Here is a 21,554-nt window from a genome sequence, read left to right as displayed (position 1 = left end):
TCTTGTCCAGCAGCGGTTTTGGCAGATGATTCGACCATGTTCTAGAAAAAAAGGGTTTGTCCAGTACATAGAATTTATTACAAAAGGCTCTGAATGGGTTAAAATTAAATAAAAAAAAATACAGATGACATCGGGAACATGTGACCGCTGCAGGCAATCACTAACCACAGCAGTAAACCGTTAAAGGATGCTCGGACCAAACCCGGAAACAGCAAATATCTGGATGTGATGGAAGTAAAATGGAGTCCGTGTACCCATGTCGTGTATATAGGCAGCTGTTGGCGTGCAGAGGGAACCCCCTGCCGCCTCGATCTTGGACAATGTGATTTTACTATATACATGTAATATAATGTCGGAATTGTTGCATTGGAACTGAATAGGTAATGAACGCAGCTCTGGATGTGACTGGAGTAAATAACATGAAGTGACGCAGGATCATCATTGTAGATTTATTTTCTGTGTATACATAAAAAACAGCAGCAGCCAGATCACCATCTTCTTCTTCAAACCATAGTCCCTTAGGTCTCTGAACTAACGAATTGTACTTGACAATAATGGAGGACGCGGTGCAGAGTGCAGGATGATTATGGCTGCAATCAATTAATAAGGTCTCCCCCCCCGTACACCCGGGAGGCCCAGCACTACGTGTTCTCCGAGGATTTTGCAGGCTCGAATCCTCCTTTCCTTTCCAGTTGTTCTTTGAATTTTAGGTAATCTCTTCTCTTATCAAAGTATTTGATCTGCAGGGAAGGAATCAGAAAATCAGTGCAATCCTCACACAACCAATCAGGTCTTGTCCTCCAGTCACATCCAAAGCTGCATCCAAAAGCAGAGATCCATTCATGCACAGCACTCTACAACTACAACCCCAAATGCCGAAAACGTTGGGACGCTGTAAAATGTAAAGAAGAGAATGATTGGAAATCTCTTATCTCCATGTTTTATTAGCAGCAGAACAAAGAACAGATCAGAAGTTGAACGTTGGACATTTTTCTATTTCATCTGAAAAAAAACGAATTTAGAAATTGATGGCAGCAACAAATCTCAGAACAGTTGTGCCTGGGCCGTGTCCCCCCCATTTGTGCCGAGGTCGTGTCACCCCATTGTGCTGCGTCCCCTCTTCTCTGTACTCCAGTCTGTAAATGTAGAGGAAGTGAGAAGACAATCACTGGAGTTTGGTGAGAGGAAGATTCTCCCGTTCTCTTCTGATGTCGGATTCTCGCTGCTCCACAATTCAGGGTCGTTGACATATTTTTCCTTTCATAATGCTCCAAATGTTTTCTGTTGGAGATATGTCCGGACTGTCCGGTCATCCCTGGACTCTTCTCCTGCAGAGCCGCGCTGTTGTGATGGAGGCAGGATGGGGTTTATCATTGTCTTGCTGAAATATACAAGGTCTTCCTTGAAATAGACGTCTGGATGGAGCAGATGTTCTATCACAAGACTCAGCATTGATGGTGCCTCTCATGTGTGCGCTGCCCTGCCATCGACACTAATGCTCCCCATACATCAGAGTTGATAACGAGCTGGGACGGTCCCTCTCCCCGATAACGAGCTGGACGGTCCCTCTCCCCGATAACGAGCTGGACGGTCCGTCACCCCGATAACGAGCTGGAAGGTCCGTCACCCCGATAACGAGCTGGACGGTCCCTCTCCCCGATAACGAGCTGGACGGTCCCTCTCCCCGATAACGAGCTGGACGGTCCCTCTCCCCGATAACGAGCTTCACGGTCCCTCTCCCCGATAATGAGCTGCACGGTCCTTCTCCTTCTGAGTCTTCATGAAATGGCATCCGGGGTCTCCATAAAGAATTCACATTTTAATTCATCTGACCACAGAACAGATTCCATTTTGCCTCCATGCATTATAAATGAGCTTTGGCCCAGAGAAGACGGCAGTGTTGCTGGATTGTGATGATTTAAGGCTTCTTCTCTGCATGATAGAACTGTAACTTGCATTTGTCAATTGTACGGAGAACTGTGATCACAGACAATGATTTCTGGATTAATCCTGAACCCCTGCAGTGATCTTATTCCTGAGCTCCCTGAATCCTGTTTATTGTTAATGCAGCCGCATTAGAGCACAGATATCACCAGCCTCCAGTCTGGACCGTCAGCCTCGTCCCTTGTGCACATGGATTTCTCCAGAATCTCTTGATGACATTATGTCCTATAGAAGGTGGAATATTCAAACTCTTTGCAATTTTACGTTGTGGAACATTTTTCTGAAATTGTTCCACAATTTTTAGGTGCAGGTCAGATTAGTGACCTCCGACCATCTTTGCTGCTGAGAGACTCTGCCTAACACATTCTTTATACAGTCATGTGACTTAGTTGATCACTGACCCTCCGGCTGTTTTTCCTAGTACCACTTACTTTTCCAGCCTTTTGTTAACCCTTTCCCAACCTTTTTGAGCTTTGTCGCTGCCATAAATGTCTAAATCTTTTCAAATGAAATGGAAAAATGGCCAATGTTCAACTTCTGACCTGTTCTACTGTGAACAAAATATGGCGATAAAGAGATTTCCAAATCATTACATTCTTGTTTTCTTTACATTTTACACAACATCACAACTTTTTGGGGAATTGGGGGTTGTACATTTAATGACGGCTTACAGTTACCATGTGTGTAACATATGACATCACATTGATCTGATGACATCACACATTTTACCATAGCTGAGAAACCCTGGCCTTAGGACCACAACTAAACAGCAAAGAGCAAGGATTTAAAAAAAAAGAAACAAGTAAACTTGTAAATGCAGATCTGGATGTGACTGGAGTTTAAAGCATAACCCCGGATAAAGATGACATAAATAGATAAGATTTACAAAATTACGGAACATTAAAAAGTTATTTGTTACAGGCCCACGGTGTGAGGCTGCACTACTGACAGGGCCACAAAGCAAAGCAGCAGGGCCCGAATACTGGGACTATAGGCGAAGAGCAACAGTGCCGGTATTACAAGGACTGTTGAGCCCCAAAAAAAAGCAAAGGGGCCACTCAGCCGGAAGCAATGCAGTAGGAAAACATATGGCCAAAGCAGCGCATTGCGCTACTGGGGCCACAGGATCCAAAGCCTGGACCGACAGTACTGGGGCTGCTGAGTCCAAAGCAGTGGGGCGGCACTACTACTAGACAACACATGTATGGATTTTAGCACCGATGTCCATAAAATCCGAGGAAACCCTGTAATAACATTACGTACCCACTGTCGGGGACAGAGGCCTTCAAAGCCTTGCCTAAATTGCTGACATTGTTCTGCATCCTCTTTATGGTCCTGCAGACACTGCCAGTACTTGTCCCTGGCATCCCAGCAGGCTTTTCTTTCCTGAGCGGAGGGCGCCGTCATCTCATCACTGCAATGGGGGGAAAAAATATGACGTCATAGGGACAAAAGTGGCGGCTTAATAAAATACTATAATAATGATCACATTCACTGACGGCAGGAGGAGATCCTGAAACTTGTAAGGAAAGAAAGTTTATTAGGAAGACGTAAACCCAAAACTGGAGGACAAGCGACAGGGTTACACTGGTGGGGGGGAATTAGGACCCCAATAAATCCCAGTACGAGGGGCCATTAATACCCAACAGCACCGGTCGGAGCGCAGCACTGCTGCTGGTGATTTAGGATGATGATATTTGGGGGTTTTCACCACCTTTATTTCATTTTCCACCACTTTTTTTTTTTGGTAGTAAGTGATAAATATATTTAATGGCTGCATGATTGCTCGGGACGAGACGGTGATATTTGGGGTGTATGCGACTTTTTTGATCATCTTTATTCCATTAAAAAAAAAGAATAAACTACAACTACCGTATGCTGCTTCAATATTGTTTTACATTATGCCATTCTCTGCGAAGATTAAATACCGCGATAATCTTACAGTTGTGACATTCCATATAGAGATATAGAGTACATGCGCACACACATTATATATATAGCATTTTATAAATGGGGAAAAAAGGTTGGTATTTTTTTTTCTAAAAAACTCCTCAATACATGAAATTATAAGTCGGACCCCTCTAGTCTCCATTCCCGGTGCACTAACAGCTCGGTGCTACATTGATCTGGTGGTGGAGCCAGCGGTGCAGCCATATCTCCAAAGTATCTGTTTCTCCACAAGACACATGTTCCTGGTGCTACTGTGAGCCACCTATGTGGTCTAATCCTGCTCCCGTGGCTGCAGAGTCTCCAGACTTGGCTCCCATCAAGCACATTGGGGACGTCATTGGTCGGTGATCACACACGAGCTTCCAGCAGCGGATCTTGATGATTTGTACATTTAGAGGCAGAACCTTCCTCAGACTACCATTAATAATCTCGGTGATGGCACCTGAGCCCGGAGGTGTCAGGATTCCATTTTCCATCGTTTGCAGATCAGTGACGTCTCCATCCTATGACTTCCATCATTCCACCATTTTTCCTTGCGTGTTGTTGTTGTTGATTGCTGCATTTTTCAAATGTTTTTCTATTACTTTTCATTTAGATTTAATTTCCGGAATTTCAAGTTTTCAGCATTCTGTAGGATAGGGAATAACTTACTTACATCTGGGGGGGGGTTCAACTGCTGGGACCCCCAGTGATCCCAAAATCAGGGGTCTGCAGGGCTCGGTCTAGAGTTGAACATGTTTGACCTCCGCTCCATTAATTATACACGGGACTGCTGGGGATAGTTGTGCTTTCTCGGGTTGTCCTGTAGACCAGTGTTACCCAACTCCAGTCCTCAGGAGCCACCAACAGGTCATGTTTTCAGGATTTTCTTTGTATTGCACAGGTGATAATTACATCATATGGAAAGGGCATAACCTTGGATTTGGGGAATAACCCTTTAATTACTTCTATAATACGCTGCGATCCTTCCATTACTCAGCCGGGCCTGATACCTGTACACATACAGGAGACCTGCCGGCCATTATCAGACCCCCCCCCCCATGCCCCTTGGATCTCTCCGATTAACCGCTTACATGCCAGGGATGCTATTGAATGCAGCAGCTAAACGGTTAAACTGTGGAGCTCAAAATAATCTCTGATCCTGTAATATACACCTGCACCTTCACAGACAGCTGTATATATGTATAATGTATATATAGCCCATGCCGCCAAGGACTTAAAGGGGTTGTCCAAAAAAAAAAAAGCTACTTTCTTTCGATCCATGGATATGTGCAGTACTGAGGCTTAGCTCAATAAACTTCAGAAAGCAGGTGTGACGCGGTTTCTGGAAGGAAGAAGCCATGTTTTCTCCAATCCCGTACAACCCCTTTAAGGGCGAGGAGACAATATAAAGTCCCAAGTGATCAGCGGTGACATTGGCTCCGTTTTCCTGCTGCTCCACCTCGCAATCTGAGCACGTGGGTGCAATATGGATATTCCCTTTAAGTGCAGGTAGAGGCTTCGTATAGCAGGCTTTAAGATTTAAAACCCAAAAAATTCAACCCCCACCAAGACTCAACAGACGTCAAAAGGCAGAAAGTCAAATACCAGCCTCCCCTCCCCCACTGAGTGTGTCCCCCCTGACCCCCAACTACGAGCAGGCGGTCCCTTACCACACACAGACACAGCTCCGCACACACAACACAGGGGCACATACAGCACTTTCACGATACACGGGCGCAGTCTGATGACGTCAGCACTCTACAGTCCCGACACTAGAGGTCAAACTCCGAAAACCCACAACCAATAGACACTCGTACGGCAGAACGCTGTGTCGCTGAGTGATGACGCGAGGGTCACATGACACAACGGCCGCTGCCGTCCTGCAGGCTCCGCCCGTGCCCTCCGTGCTGCTCTCCGGCCGCTTCCTCTGCTTCTTTTACCGCCGTCTTTATTCTCCTGTGTTTCTGGAGCTCGGCCGGTAAGTGTCGCCGCTGTGAGCGTAAGGCGGAGGCCGGACACCATCTTGTTGGTGGGTTACAGTCCTGTGTATGTGAGGTCTCACAGATCCCCATAACAGCGCGTCATCCACAGATCCCCCATAACAGCGCGTCATCCACAGATCCTCCATAACAGCGTCATCCACAGATCCCCCATAACAGCGCGTCATCCACAGATCCCCCATAACAGCGCGCCATCCACAGATCCCCCATAACAGCGCGTCATCCACAGATCTCCCATAACAGCGCGTCACCCACAGATCCCCCATAACAGCGCGTCATCCACAGATCCCCCATAACAGTGCGTCATCCACAGATCCCCATAACAGCGCGTCGTCCACAGATCCCCCATAACAGCGCGTCATCCACAGATCCCCCATAACAGTGCGTCATCCACAGATCCCCCATAACAGTGCGTCATCCACAGATCCCCCATTACAGCGCGTCATCCACAGATCCCCATAACAGTGCGTCATCCACAGATCCCCATAACAGTGCGTTATCCACAGATCCCCCATAACAGTGCGTCATCCACAGATCCCCATAACAGTGCGTCATCCACAGATCCCCCATAACAGCGCGCCATCCACAGATCCCCCATAACAGCGCGTCATCCACCGATCCCCCATAACAGCGTCATCCACTGATCCCCCATAACAGCGCGCCATCCACAGATCTCCCATAACAGCGCGCCATCCACAGATCTCCCATAACAGCGCGTCATCCACAGATCCCCATAACAGCGTCATCCACAGATCCCCCATAACAGCGTCATCCACAGATCCCCCATAGCAGCGCATCATCCACAGATCTCCCATAACAGCGTGTCATCCACAGATCCCCCATAACAGTGCATCATCCACAGATCTCCCATAACAGCGTGTCATCCACAGATCCCCCATAACAGCGCGTCATCCACAGATCTCCCATAACAGCGCGTCATCCACAGATCCCCCATAACAGAGCATCATCCACAGATCCATCATAACAGCGCGTCATCCACAGATCCCCCATAACAATGCGTCATCCACAGATCCCCCATAACAGCGCGTCATCCACAGATCCCCCATAACAGCGCGTCATCCACAGATCCCCCATAACTGCGTGTCATCCACAGATCCCCCATAACAGCGCGTCATACACAGATCCCCCATAACAGCGCGTCATCCACAGATCCCCCATAACAGCGTGTCATCCACAGATCCCCCATAACGGCGTGTCATCCACAGATCCCCCATTACAGCGTGTCATCCACAGATCCCCCATTACAGCGTGTCATCCACAGATCCCCCATTACAGCGTGTCATCCACAGATCCCCCATTACAGCGTGTCATCCACAGATCCCCCATTACAGCGTGTCATCCACAGATCTCCCATTACAGCGCGTCATCCACAGATCCCCCATAACAGCGCGTCCTCCACAGATCCCCCATAACAGAGCGTCCTCCACAGATCCCCCATAACAGAGCGTCCTCCACAGATCCCCCATTACAGCGCGTCCTCCACAGATCCCCCATAACAGAGCGTCCTCCACAGATCCCCCATAACAGCGCGTCCTCCACAGATCCCCCATAACAGAGCGTCCTCCACAGATCCCCCATAACAGCGCGTCATCCACAGATCCCCCATAACAGTGCGTCATCCACAGATCCCCCATAACAGCGCGTCATCCACAGATCCGCCCTCGTCTCGGGATCATGCACGTCTGCACGGAGCACGGACGGGTCTCGGACTTCTTGCACCATTCTCTGATGATGAGTAAGGACAAGATCGAGGTGACCGGGAAGATCCTGAACCTCACGCTGGAGATCATTTTCCTGCTGACCGGAGAGGTGAGTGGAGGTCGCGATCAGAGGCCGGACCAGTCCTGACCGTTATCACGTCATAGAGGGCGCCACTCCCCAGCACCACTGACACTTTCTCCTATAAGCTCAGCTGCCCCTGTGCGCCCTCACACTTTACCCTTAGTGATCAGGCAGAGTGCAGATGAAGTGTGATAATCCTTATGGGGATTAGTCTGAGTAAGAGAATGATGGGGTCCGTCTCTGTAGAGGGGGATATTCACAGCAGTTTTTTTGTGAAAGGTGGTATGGGGTGCAGTATGTGAGAGAATGCGGGTATACGGATCCTTCTTTGTAAGAGAGGGGGCACAGGGTCAGTTTGTGTGTGTGGGGGGAGCAGTCTGTGTGTGAGGGGGAGCAGTCTGTGTGTGAGGGGGATCAGTCTGTGTGTGAGGGGGAGCAGTCTGTGTGTGAGGGGGAGCAGTCTGTGTGTGAGGGGGAGCAGTCTGTGTGTGGGGGGGAGCAGTCTGTGTGTGGGGGGAGCAGTCTGTGTGTGTGGGGGAGCAGTCTGTGTGTGTGGGGGAGCAGTCTGTGTGTGGGGGGAGCAGTCTGTGTGTGGGGGGGAGCAGTCTGTGTGTGGGGGAAGCAGTCTGTGTGTGTGGGGGAGCAGTCTTTGTGTGTGGGGGAGCAGTCTGTGTGTGGGGGGGAGCAGTCTGTGTGTGGGGGGAGCAGTCTGTGTGTGGGGGGAGCAGTCTGTGTGTGTGGGGGAGCAGTCTGTGTGTGAGGGGGAGCAGTCTGTGTGTGTGGGGGAGCAGTCTGTGTGGGGGGGAGCAGTCTGTGTGTGGGGGGGAGCAGTCTGTGTGTGTGGGGGGAGCAGTCTGTGTGTGTGAGGGGAGCAGTCTGTGTGTGTGGGGAGAGCAGTCTGTGTGTGTGGGGGGAGCAGTCTGTGTGTGTGGGGGGAGCAGTCTGTGTGTGTGGGGGAGCAGTCTGTGTGGGGGAGCAGTCTATGTGTGAGGGGGAGCAGTCTGTGTGTGGGGGGGAGCAGTCTGTGTGTGGGGGGAGCAGTCTGTGTGTGTGGGGGAGCAGTCTGTGTGTGGGGGGGAGCAGTCTGTGTGTGGGGGGGAGCAGTCTGTGTGTGGGGGGAGCAGTCTGTGTGTGTGGGGGAGCAGTCTGTGTGTGTGGGGGAGCAGTCTGTGTGTGGGGGAGCAGTCTGTGTGTGTGGGGGAGCAGTCTGTGTGTGTGGGGGAGCAGTCTGTGTGTGTGGGGAGCAGTCTGTGTGTGTGGGGGAGCAGTCTGTGTGTGAGGGGGAGCAGTCTGTGTGTGAGGGGGAGCAGTCTGTGTGTGAGGGGGAGCAGTCTGTGTGTGAGGGGGAGCAGTCTGTGTGTGAGGGGGAGCAGTCTGTGTGTGTGGGGGAGAGCAGTCTGTGTGTGGGGAGAGCAGTCTGTGTGTGGGGAGAGCAGTCTGTGTGTGTGTGGGGGAGAGCAGTCTGTGTGTGTGGGGGAGAGCAGTCTGTGTGTGGGGAGAGCAGTCTGTGTGTGTGTGGGGGAGAGCAGTCTGTGTGTGTGGGGGAGAGCAGTCTGTGTGTGGGGAGAGCAGTCTGTGTGTGTGTGGGGGAGAGCAGTCTGTGTGTGGGGGAGAGCAGTCTGTGTGTGTGGGGGAGAGCAGTCTGTGTGTGGGGAGAGCAGTCTGTGTGTGTGGGGAGAGCAGTCTGTGTGTGTGGGGGGAGCAGTCTGTGTGTGTGTGGGGAGAGCAGTCTGTGTGTGTGTGGGGAGAGCAGTCTGTGTGTGTGGGGGAGAGTAGTCTGTGTGTGGAGGGAGCAGTCTGTGTGTGTGGGGGGAGCAGTCTGTGTGTGTGGGGGGAGCAGTCTGTGTGTGTGGGGGGAGCAGTCTGTGTGTGTGTGGGGAGAGCAGTCTGTGTGTGTGGGGGAGAGCAGTCTGTGTGTGTGGGGGAGAGTAGTCTGTGTGTGGAGGGAGCAGTCTGTGTGTGTGGGGGGAGCAGTCTGTGTGTGTGGGGGAGAGCAGTCTGTGTGTGTGGGGGAGCAGTCTGTGTGTGTGGGAGAGCAGTCTGTGTGTGTGGGGGGAGCAGTCTGTGTGTGTGGGGGGAGCAGTCTGTGTGTGTGGGGGGAGCAGTCTGTGTGTGTGGGGGGAGCAGTCTGTGTGTGTGGGGGAGAGCAGTCTGTGTGTGGGGGAGCAGTCTGTGTGTGTGGGGAGAGCAGTCTGTGTGTGGGGGAGAGCAGTCTGTGTGTGTGTGGGGGAGAGCAGTCTGTGTGTGTGTGGGGGAGCAGTCTGTGTGTGTGGGGGGGCAGTCTGTGTGTGGGGGGGCAGTCTGTGTGTGTGGGAGAGCAGTCTGTGTGTGGGGGGAGCAGTCTGTGTGTGGGGGGAGCAGTCTGTGTGTGGGAGAGCAGTCTGTGTGTGTGGGAGAGCAGTCTGTGTGTGTGGGGGAGAGCAGTCTGTGTGTGGGGGAGCAGTCTGTGTGTGTGTGGGAGAGCAGTCTGTGTGTGTGGTGGAGCAGTCTGTGTGTGTGGTGGAGCAGTCTGTGTGTGTGGGAGAGCAGTCTGTGTGTGTGGGAGAGCAGTCTGTGTGTGGGGGGAGCAGTCTGTGTGTGTGGGAGAGCAGTGTGTGTGTGGGAGAGCAGTCTGTGTGTGGGGGGAGCAGTCTGTGTGTGTGGGAGAGCAGTCTGTGTAGGGGGAGCAGTCTGTGTGGGGGGGAGCAGTCTGTGTGTGTGGGAGAGCAGTCTGTGTGTGGGGGGAGCAGTCTGTGTGTGGGGGGGAGCAGTCTGTGTGTGTGGGAGAGCAGTCTGTGTGTGTGGGAGAGCAGTCTGTGTGTGTGGGGGGCAGTCTGTGTGTGGGGGGCAGTCTGTGTGTGGGGGGAGCAGTCTGTGTGTGGGGGGAGCAGTCTGTGTGTGGGGGGAGCAGTCTGTGTGTGTGGGAGAGCAGTCTGTGTGTGTGGGAGAGCAGTCTGTGTGTGGGGGGGGCAGTCTGTGTGTGGGGGGGCAGTCTGTGTGTGGGGGGAGCAGTCTGTGTGTGTGAGGAGAGCAGTCTGTGTGTGTGTGAGGAGAGCAGTCTGTGTGTGTGTGGGAGAGCAGTCTGTGTGTGTGGGGGAGCAGTCTGTGTGTGGGGAGAGCAGTCTGTGTGTGTGGTGGAGAGCAGTCTGTGTGTGTGGGGGAGAGCAGTCTGTGTGTGTGGGAGAGCAGTCTGTGTGTGGGAGAGCAGTCTGTGTGTGGGAGAGCAGTCTGTGTGTGGGAGAGCAGTCTGTGTGTGGGGGGAGCAGTCTGTGTGTGTGGGAGAGCAGTCTGTGTGGGGGGGAGCAGTCTGTGTGTGTGGGAGAGCAGTCTGTGTGTGGGGGGAGCAGTCTGTGTGTGGGGGGAGCAGTCTGTGTGTGGGGGGGAGCAGTCTGTGTGTGTGGGAGAGCAGTCTGTGTGTGTGGGAGAGCAGTCTGTGTGTGTGGGGGAGCAGTCTGTGTGTGGGGAGAGCAGTCTGTGTGTGTGGGAGAGCAGTCTGTGTGTGGGGGGGGCAGTCTGTGTGTGGGGGGGCAGTCTGTGTGTGGGGGGAGCAGTCTGTGTGTGTGAGGAGAGCAGTCTGTGTGTGTGTGGGAGAGCAGTCTGTGTGTGTGTGGGAGAGCAGTCTGTGTGTGGGGAGAGCAGTCTGTGTGTGTGGGGAGAGCAGTCTGTGTGTGTGGGGAGAGCAGTCTGTGTGTGTGGGGGAGAGCAGTCTGTGTGTGTGGGGGAGAGCAGTCTGTGTGTGTGTGGGGGAGAGCAGTCTGTGTGTGTGTGGGGGAGAGCAGTCTGTGTGTGTGGGGGAGAGCAGTCTGTGTGTGTGGGGGAGAGCAGTCTGTGTGTGTGGGGGAGAGCAGTCTGTGTGTGTGGGGGAGAGCAGTCTGTGTGTGTGTGGGGGGGCAGTCTGTGTGTGTGGGGGGAGCAGTCTGTGTGTGTGGGGGGAGCAGTCTGTGTGTGTGGGGGGAGCAGTCTGTGTGTGTGGGGAGAGCAGTCTGTGTGTGGGGGACAGCAATCTGTGTGGGTGGGGGAGAGCAGTCTGTGTGGGTGGGGGAGAGCAGTCTGTGTGGGTGGGGGAGAGCAGTCTGTGTGTGTGGGGGAGAGCAGTCTGTGTGTGGGGGAGAGCAGTCTGTGTGTGTGGGGGAGCAGTGTGTGTGGGGGGGGAGCAGTCTGTGTGTGGGGAGAGCAGTTTGTGTGTGGGGGAGAGCAATCTGTGTGGGTGGGGGAGAGCAGTCTGTGTGGGTGGGGGAGAGCAGTCTGTGTGGGTGGGGGAGAGCAGTCTGTGTGGGTGGGGGAGAGCAGTCTGTGGGTGGGGGAGAGCAGTCTGTGGGTGGGGGAGAGCAGTCTGTGTGGGTGGGGGAGAGCAGTCTGTGTGGGTGGGGGAGAGCAGTCTGTGTGGGTGGGGGAGAGCAGTCTGTGTGGGTGGGGGAGAGCAGTCTGTGTGGGTGGGGGAGAGCAGTCTGTGAGGGGGAGCAGTCTGTGTGTGGGGGGGAGCAGTCTGTGTGTGGGGGGGAGCAGTCTGTGTGTGGGGGAGGGAGCAGTCTGTGTGTGGGGGAGAGCAGTCTGTGTGTATGGGAGAGCAGTCTGTGTGTGTGGGGGGAGCAGTCTGTGTGTGTGGGGGAGAGCAGTCTGTGTGGGGGGGGAGCAGTCTGTGTGTGTGGGGGAGAGCAGTCTGTGTGTGGGGGAGAGCAGTCTGTGTGTGGGGGAGAGCAGTCTGTGTGTGGGGGAGAGCAGTCTGTGTGTGGGGGGGCAGTCTGTGTGTGAGGGGGAGCAGTCTGTGTGTGGGGGGAGCAGTCTGTGTGAGGGTAAGCAGTCTGTGAGGGGGAGCAGTCTGTGTGTGGGGGGGGAGCAGTCTGTGTGTGGGGGGGAGCAGTCTGTGTGTGTGGGGGAGAGCAGTCTGTGTGTGTGGGGGAGAGCAGTCTGTGTGTGTGGGGGAGAGCAGTCTGTGTGTGGGAGGAGCAGTCTGTGTGTGGGGGAGAGCACTCTGTGTGTGGGGGGGCAGTCTGTGTGTGGGGGGAGCAGTCTGTGTGTGGGGGGGCAGTCTGTGTGTGTGGGGGGGCAGTCTGTGTGTGTGGGGGGGCAGTCTGTGTGTGGGGGAGAGCAGTCTGTGAGGGGGAGCAGTCTGTGTGTGTGGGGGAGAGCAGTCTGTGTGTGTGTGGGAGAGCAGTCTGTGTGTGGGGGAGCAGTCTGTGTGTGTGTGGAGGGGCAGTCTGTGTGTGGGGGGAGCAGTCTGTGTGTGTGGGGGAGAGCAGTCTGTGTGTGTGGGGAGAGCAGTCTGTGTGTGTGGGGGAGAGCAGTCTGTGTGTGTGGGGGAGAGCAGTCTGTGTGTGGGGGAGAGCAGTCTGTGTGTGTGGGGGAGCAGTCTGTGTGTGGATGGGAGCAGTCTGTGTGTGTGGGGGAGAGCAGTCTGTGTGTGTGGGGGAGAGCAGTCTGTGTGTGTGGGGGAGAGCAGTCTGTGTGTGTGGGAGCAGTCTGTGTGTGGGGGGGGGGCAGTCTGTGTGTGGGGGGAGCAGTCTGTGTGTGTGGGGGGAGCAGTCTGTGTGTGTGGGGGGAGCAGTCTGTGTGTGTGGGGGAGAGCAGTCTGTGTGTGTGGGGGGAGCAGTCTGTGTGTGTGGGGGGAGCAGTCTGTGTGTGGGGGAGAGCAGTTTGTGTGTGGGGGAGAGCAGTCTGTGTGTGTGGGGGGCAGTCTGTGTGTGGGGGGGAGCAGTCTCTGTGTGGGGGGAAGCAGTCTGTGGTGGGGGAGCAGTCTGTGGTGGGGGAGCAGTCTGTGTGTGGGGGAGAGCAGTCTGTGTGTGTGGGGGGAGCAGTCTGTGTGTGTGGGGGAGAGCAGTCTGTGTGTGTGGGGGAGAGCAGTCTGTGTGTGTGGGGGGAGCAGTCTGTGTGTGTGGGGGAGAGCAGTCTGTGTGTGTGGGGGAGAGCAGTCTGTGTGTGTGGGGGAGAGCAGTCTGTGTGTGTGGGGGGAGCAGTCTGTGTGTGTGGGGGAGAGCAGTTTGTGTGTGGGGGAGAGCAGTCTGTGTGTGTGGGGGGCAGTCTGTGTGTGGGGGGGAGCAGTCTGTGTGTGGGGGGAAGCAGTCTGTGGTGGGGGAGCAGTCTGTGGTGGGGGAGCAGTCTGTGTGTGGGGGAGAGCAGTCTGTGTGTGTGGGGGAGAGCAGTCTGTGTGTGTGGGGGGAGCAGTCTGTGTGTGTGGGGGAGAGCAGTCTGTGTGTGTGGGGGAGAGCAGTCTGTGTGTGGGGGGAGCAGTTTGTGTGTGTGGGGGGGAGCAGTCTGTGTGTGGGGGGGAGCAGTCTGTGTGTGTGGGGGGAGCAGTCTGTGTGTGGGGGGAGCAGTCTGTGTGTGTGGGGGAGAGCAGTCTGTGTGTGTGGGGGGAGCAGTCTGTGTGTGTGGGGGGGCAGTCTGTGTGTGGGGGGAGCAGTCTGTGTGTGTGGGAGAGCAGTCTGTGTGTGTGGGAGAGCAGTCTGTGTGTGGGGGAGAGCAGTCTGTGTGTGTGGGGGAGAGCAGTCTGTGTGTGTGGGGGGAGCAGTCTGTGTGTGTGGGAGAGCAGTCTGTGTGTGGGGGGGCAGTCTGTGTGTGGGGGGAGCAGTCTGTGTGTGTGGGGGAGAGCAGTCTGTGTGTGGGGGAGAGCAGTCTGTGTGTGGGGGAGCAGTCTGTGTGTGTGTGGGAGAGCAGTCTGTGTGTGGGGGGGAGCAGTCTGTGTGTGTGGGGGGAGCAGTCTGTGTGTGTGGGGGAGAGCAGTTTGTGTAGATATTGAGGATCAGTGGTGGAAGTATGTAGATATTGATGTAGATATTGAGGATCAGTGGCGGCCAGATGTAGATATTGAGGATCAGTGGCGGCCGGATGTAGATATTGAGGATCAGTGGCGGCCGGATGTAGATATTGAGGATCAGTGGCGGCCGGATGTAGATATTGAGGATCAGTGGCGGCTGGATGTAGATATTGAGGATCAGTGGCGGCAGGATGTAGATATTGAGGATCAGTGGCGGCTGGATGTAGATATTGAGGATCAGTGGTGGCTGGATGTAGATATTGAGGATCAGTGGCGGCCGGATGTAGATATTGAGGATCAGTGGCGGCAGGATGTAGACATTGAGGATCCGTGCCTGCTGGATGTAGATATTGAGGATCGGTGGCGGCCGATGTAGCTATTGAGGATCAGTGGCGGCAGGATGTAGATATTGAGGATCAGTGGCGGCCGGATGTAGATATTGATGTAGATATTGAGGATCAGTGGTGGCGGGATGTGGATATTGATGTAGATATTGAGGATCAGTGGCGGCCGGATGTAGATATTGAGGATCAGTGGCAGCAGGATGTAGATATTGAGGATCAGTGGCGGCCGGATGTAGATATTGAGGCTCAGTGGCGGCAGAATATAGATATTGAGGATCACTGGCGGCGGGATGTAGATATTGAGGATCAGTGGCGGCCGGATGTAGATATTGAGGATCAGTGGCGGCCGGATGTAGATATTGAGGATCAGTGGCGGCCGGATGTAGATATTGAGGATCAGTGGCGGCAGAATATAGATATTGAGGATCAGTGGTGGCCGGATATAGATATTGAGGATCACTGGCGGCGGGATGTAGATATTGAGGATCAGTTGCGGCAGGATGTAGATATTGAGGATCAGTGGCGGCCGGATGTAGATATTGAGGATCAGTGGTGGCAGGATGTAGATATTGAGGATCAGTGGCGGCAGGATGTAGATATTGAGGATCAGTGGCGGCAGGATGTAGATATTGAGGATGAGTGGCGGCAGGATGTAGATTTTGAGGATCAGTGGCAGCAGGATGTAGATATTGCGGATCAGTGGCGGCAGGATGTAGATATTGAGGATCAGTGGCTGCCGGATGTAGATATTGAGGATCAGTGGTGGCGGGATGTGGATATTGATGTAGATATTGAGGATCAGTGGCGGCAGGATGTAGATTTTGAGGATCAGTGGTGGCAGGATGTAGATATTGAGGATCAGTGGCGGCAGGATGTAGATATTGAGGATCAGTGGCGGCAGGATGTTGATATTGAGGATCAGTGGCGGCAGGATGTAGATATTGAGGATCAGTGGCGGCAGGATGTAGATATTGAGGATCAGTGGCTCCTGGATGTAGATATTGAGGATCAGTGGCTCCTAGATGTAGATACTGAGGATCAGTGGCTCCTGGATGTAGATATTGAAGATGAGTGGCTCCTGGATGTAGATATTGAGGATCAGTGGCGGCAGGATGTAGATATTGAGGATCAGTGGCGGCAGGATGTAGATATTGAGGATCAGTGGCGGCAGGATGTAGATATTGAGGATCAGTGGCAGCAGGATGTAGATATTAAGGATCAGTGGCGGCCGGATGTAGATATTGAGGATCAGTGGTGGCAGGATGTAGATATTGAGGATCAGTGGTGGCGGGATGTGCATATTGATGTAGATATTGAGGATCAGTGGCGGCCGGATGTAGATATTGAGGATCAGTGGCAGCAGGTTGTAGATATTTAGGATCAGTGGCGGCCGGATGTAGATATTGAGGATCAGTGGCGGCAGAATATAGATATTGAGGATCAGTGGCGGCAGGATATAGATATTGAGGATCACTGGCGGCGGGATGTAGATATTGAGGATCAGTGGCGGCCGGATGTAGATATTGAGGATCAGTGGCGGTCGGATGTAGATATTAAGGATCAGTTGCGGCAGAATATAGATATTGAGGATCAGTGGCGGCAGAATATAGATATTGAGGATCAGTGGCGGCAGGATGTAGATATTGAGGATCAGTTGCGGCGGGATGTAGATATTGAGGATCAGTTGCGGCAGGATGTAGATATTGAGGATCAGTGGCGGCCGGATGTAGATATTGAGGATCAGTGGCGGCAGAATATAGATATTGAGGATCAGTGGCGGCAGGATATAGATATTGAGGATCACTGGCGGCGGGATGTACATATTGAGGATCAGTGGCGGCCGGATGTAGATATTGAGGATCAGTGGCGGCCGGATGTAGATATTGAGGATAAGTTGCGGCAGGATGTAGATATTGAGGATCAGTTGCGGCAGGATGTAGATATTGAGGATCAGTGGCGGCCCGATGTAGATATTGAGGATCAGTGGCAGCAGGATGTAGATATTGAGGATCAGTGACGGCAGGATATAGATATTGAGGATCAGTGGCGGTAGGATGTAGATATTGAGTATCAGTGGCGGCCGGATGTAGATATTGAGGATCAGTTGCGGCCGGATGTAGATATTGAGGATCAGTGGCGGCAGGATGTAGATATTGAGGATCAGTGGCGGCAGGATGTAGATATTGAGGATCAGTGGCTGCCGGATGTAGATATTGAGGATCAGTGGCGGTAGGATGTAGATATTGAGTATCAGTGGCGGCCGGATGTAGATATTGAGGATCAGTTGCGGCCGGATGTAGGTATTAAGGATCAGTGGCGGCCGGATGTAGATATTGAGGATCAGTGGCGGCCGGATGTAGATATTGAGGATCAGTGGCGGCCGGATGTAGATATTGAGGATCAGTGGCGGCCGGATGTAGATATTGAGGATCAGTGGCGGCCGGATGTAGATATTGAGGATCAGTGGCGGCCGGATGTAGATATTGAGGATCAGTGGCGGCAGGATGTAGATATTGATCTGGATGGTGGTTTGGATCTGACGCTTCGCCAGCATCTGACACCAGTTCTTTCTCTTACAGGATTTTGTCCTGAGGAAGAGGCAGAATGACGAATCCACAGACGACTGCCAGTTATGTTTATCAGAGGGATCCCCCAAGGATCGAAGTTCAAGCGAGGAACGTCCATGTCCGTCCCCAGCACACGAGGAGTCCCCAGAACCTGGCGAGACCCCAGAACCTGGCGAGACCCCGCACAGTTCAGACGAGGAGGTGGGCACATTGTCTCTTCTGCGGCTACCGACGTGACAGGAGATGATGATTCCGGTGACTTTATCGGGTTTTTCTTCTGATTCTCAGATTCCTGTGCGGTGCGAGGACGTCGCCGTCTTCTTCTCCATGGAGGAGTGGAAATATCTGGAAGGACATAAGGAACGTTACAAAAATGTGGTGCCTGGGAATAGTCCGCCTCCGGGATCTGCTGGTATTTAATCATCAATTGCATTCCACTTTAAATACCGTGCATTCCCCTTTAAATACCGTCTTGCACACTCCTATCCTTTCCCCCAGACTGTGACGAGGTCCGTGCTGCCGAGACGGCGGCAGATGATGGCCGGGAGCTGAACACCCTCCAGCTGGATGCAGCCGCCGCCGCTGCTGACGCTGCTCTCACAGGTCAGTGACATTAACAGTTATTTTCTTTGTGTATACAGCTCCTATGCAGAGCCATGTGTCTCCATGGTTACAGACTACATATCAGTGTGGTTGGATCCTGCGTTACTCTCATCGGGTAGCAAAAAAATGGCGTAACCATGCAACCGCATGAGTCTGCATGGGATCTTCCAATAATTATTTCACACGTGTCATTGTGTCATTCAGTCTGCACAGCAGTGCTGTAAAGTGACACATACAGCACTGGGGGGCGTCACCCCTATTGTGTGCCCTCTAGTGGCCGTTATGAAAACTGCATCCCTGCACCACATAGGCTCATGTGTGTCTATTCCCCACAGGCGGACACATCCCGACAAAACCCCCCGAAAGTAGCAAGAGCCCCCTTGTTATCGAGAAAGATGTGGAGGAAGATATCAGGATGGTGACTCAGAAATATCAGGTGCAAGGAACTGTCCACCCTCTCACCATCACCCCTAGCTCTGTCCGACAAGTCTTATGGGACTGCGTTTCCCTGCCCCGTTGACTCCTTAGCAGCTCATAGAGTCCAGGAGGCGGAGCAATGCTACCATGTGACTTCTCTCAGGGTCCCTGATTGGCCATTCTCTCGTGCTGACATATTTTAAACCTGTCCCTGTTTTTTTTTTTTTTTTTGTGACAGGCTAATCCGGTAAAAGAGATCTCACCGCCCCGGTGCAAAGAGGAGGACGTCCCGGTACAGATCAGCTCAGGTGAGACGCAATCATCTGCAGATTGGTGGGGGTCCCACCCCCGAGGTCACCTCCGATCGCCAGAACGTGGGGAGTTTTGTTCGTGCTGTTGTGGGACTGATGGGGATGAGCCAAAGGCTGCGCAAGTAATCCAGAATATTCGGTGCCGGATTAAAGGAATGACCAACCAATAATCCAAGATACTTGCCAATTCAACACTCCATGGGTGATGCAATTGCTACCAACATGTGTGTCCCTTTCCCGTAGGTGACCATGGGTCGATGAGCTCCCCCGAAATAAGTGGGAGCCCTATCTCTATAGAGGATGATACCAGGATGATCCTAGAGGAATATCAGGTATTGAGGCCCTTTAACCCCTTCCTCTCTGCACATTTTGACCCCCCCGCCCCCAGGAATAAAGCATTTTTTTACTTTTAGAAGCCGCGACACTTTCACATTTCCACCTGTCATATTAAAGCATCAGATCTGTAGAGTCGATGTGGACGCATATCTGTATGACCTGTGACACATCTCGTTGTATTACAGGCTGAAGCTGGAGACATTGCACTGCCCGACTGGTGTAAGGAGGAACCAGATCCCCCCAAGATCCGCTCAGGTGAGTACGGAGACCCCTCTTTGATGGTGGTGTACTTCCAAAGTACTGATTTAGAGCACCTGACGTGCTCCTCGTGGGCGGGGCTACAGTGTGGGCGGGGCTCCACATCTTAGCTTATTCACCTTCTCCCCTATGACTGTATTACAGGTCTACCAAAAAGCTGGAAAGTGCAGCCGGAAACCCCCCACCTGTTAATTCCTATCCACCATAAAAATGGAGTTCTCCCGAATACTTCCCGTGACTGCTCCCCCAAAGTGGGAATGGTAAAACCCAACACTCCTCTGAATGAAGCTCCGCCCCTGAGGAGCAAAACAAATCTATTTCGGAAAACCCCCCACTTAGATGCCTCCTCCAGTAATCTAATGACATACAGGGGTGGGGCCATAAATATAGCTCCGGTCCTGGAGGTCCTCACGCCGCATAAATGTCCCCAGTGTGGGCGAAGCTTCCGCAGCGAGATCGACCTGATCTCTCACCAGAGGACGCACGAGAAAATGTACCACTGCGCGTTGTGTCAGCAGACCTTCATGGATAAATCTGCCCTGGTGGTCCACGAGTGGACCTTTCACATCCACGAACCCAAGGTGGGGGAACCGCAGCCCAGACAAGCCCCAAAGGAGGAAAGGCCGTTCTCCTGCGTGGAATGCGGGAAGTCGTTCATGAAGAAGTCGAGCCTGGTGAAGCATCAGAGGATCCACACCGGCGCCTTCGCCTGTCCTGACTGCGGAAAGTGTCTGTCGGACAAGACGGGTCTCATTATTCACCGGAGGACTCACACGGGAGAGAAGCCCTTTTCTTGCTCCGAGTGCGGGAGACGGTTCACCCAGATGTGCCACCTCATCACCCATCAGAGCGTCCACACGGGCAAGGGATCATTCGCTTGCTCCGATTGCGGAAAGTGTTTTTCGATCAGGTCAGTCCTGGAAGCCCATCAGGCCCTCCACAATCGGCACAGAGTGCAGAGGTTCGAGCTTTTGGCCCACCCGAAGAACTCTGACTCCCCATCCTGATGCCGGTAGGAGTTGCATCCATGGAGAGCTTATGATGCCAGATTCTGGAGGTGTCTAGAATCCAAACCCTGACTACTAACCTTGACCTGATCTCCCCCACTCTCCCCCCAGGCATTCAACCGATTTTTTGATGATCCATTGGACCATTGCATGCTCATGAATTCGTTCCCTCCACTTTTTCAAAAATGGTATAAAATTGGCAAAAATCACAACAGTTTTGCAACATTTCAGTTTTACAGAAAAATTGCCAAAAATCACAACAGTTTTGCAACACTTCAATCAGATTTACACAATGAATTCTGGCGACAAACTGATGATTCCGGCCCGGGGTGTCCTAGAAAGTTGCAGAACTTTCATCCATTCCATATTTCTGGGTTTCTCCCATGCATTTTCCTACTTATCTCGCAGGTTGAGATTTAAGGACCTGTGGCCAGGAGTGGCGCTATTTTTTGGGGGGGGGGGGTTTAGAAGAAAGCAGCCGTGTTTTTTTTTTTTTTTATTATTATTCTGGAGACCTCCTTTACTTACAAAGACTCTGACTTAAAACCTTGGCGCAGGAGTGGTACTTCTCCAGGATGGCGTCCTCGTTGGAGCGGCACGGGGCAGACACTTATATTAGTTTTTTTGGGTTAACTTGGTTTAATATTTGCATTTCCAAACTTTTCTTTCAAGGCGGTGACTTTCAGGAACAAACCAAGAGTCTGGTCCCAGTGCACGGCGTACCCCGTAGTGTGACGACAATGGAGATACGGCCATAGAGATGAAAACCGCCCGCGTCCTCTATTTCTTTCCCTTTGTACATATTATGTCGCGCACTTTGCCTTATTTATCATTAAATGTAGGATACGCAGGACGGTACGTTCTGTACTCGCTGTATCGCTGTGACATTTACTTTCCCACCCTAGTAAATGTGTGGGGTTTTTGTATGTTAAGCGCTGTCCGGTTGATCGGGGGGGGGGGGGGGTGGTCCTGCCTCTGAGACCCCGCACCGATGGGCAGAACTGGGCACCTTTGTTCCCGTTAGAATGGAGTGACAGTGCGACCTGGAGTGACAGTGCGACCTGCGCTCCTTTCATTTCCTGTGGGGCTCGGCCTTGTTCAGCAGCCCCATAGAGAAAAAACAGCCTGGCATCCAAGCCATCCAAAAGTTCCCCATTCTACTGATCCCAGCTATCAGATACCCACCGATCGCCAAGTAGTAGTCCACTACTTTTAGAAAATGACCACTGCAGACAATCAGTAGCTGCTGATCGACTGCAGTGGCCACCTGACCACTTCCGAGCCTGAAGAAGATGCCAG

At 52.9% G+C, this 21,554-nt stretch overlaps 2 protein-coding genes across 2 annotated transcripts; one reads left to right on the top strand and one right to left on the bottom strand.

Annotated features, from left to right (window-relative positions):
* Positions 1 to 430: 430 nt before the first annotated feature.
* On the bottom strand, positions 431 to 5,717 carry COA6 (cytochrome c oxidase assembly factor 6). Its single transcript, XM_073661266.1, has 3 exons — positions 5,547 to 5,717; positions 3,208 to 3,358; positions 431 to 740 (listed from the first exon to the last, which is right to left on the bottom strand). Exons 2-3 carry the CDS (start codon positions 3,349 to 3,351, stop codon positions 642 to 644), a joined length of 243 nt encoding a protein of 80 aa, XP_073517367.1. The 5' UTR covers positions 3,352 to 3,358; positions 5,547 to 5,717; the 3' UTR covers positions 431 to 641.
* On the top strand, positions 5,694 to 21,128 carry LOC141190920 (uncharacterized). The gene is made up of 10 exons (XM_073661265.1): positions 5,694 to 5,854; positions 7,551 to 7,706; positions 17,336 to 17,524; positions 17,612 to 17,735; positions 17,822 to 17,926; positions 18,262 to 18,362; positions 18,582 to 18,651; positions 18,898 to 18,986; positions 19,176 to 19,245; positions 19,393 to 21,128. Exons 2-10 carry the CDS (start codon positions 7,572 to 7,574, stop codon positions 20,253 to 20,255), a joined length of 1,746 nt encoding a protein of 581 aa, XP_073517366.1. The 5' UTR covers positions 5,694 to 5,854; positions 7,551 to 7,571; the 3' UTR covers positions 20,256 to 21,128.
* Positions 21,129 to 21,554: the final 426 nt, after the last annotated feature.

Source organism: Phyllobates terribilis, unplaced genomic scaffold, assembly GCF_046119375.1.
Source record: "Phyllobates terribilis strain yellow unplaced genomic scaffold, ASM4611937v1 Scaffold_2__4_contigs__length_985480577, whole genome shotgun sequence".
NCBI lineage: Eukaryota > Metazoa > Chordata > Amphibia > Anura > Dendrobatidae > Phyllobates > Phyllobates terribilis.
This window is presented reverse-complemented; position numbering and strand designations above follow the sequence as displayed.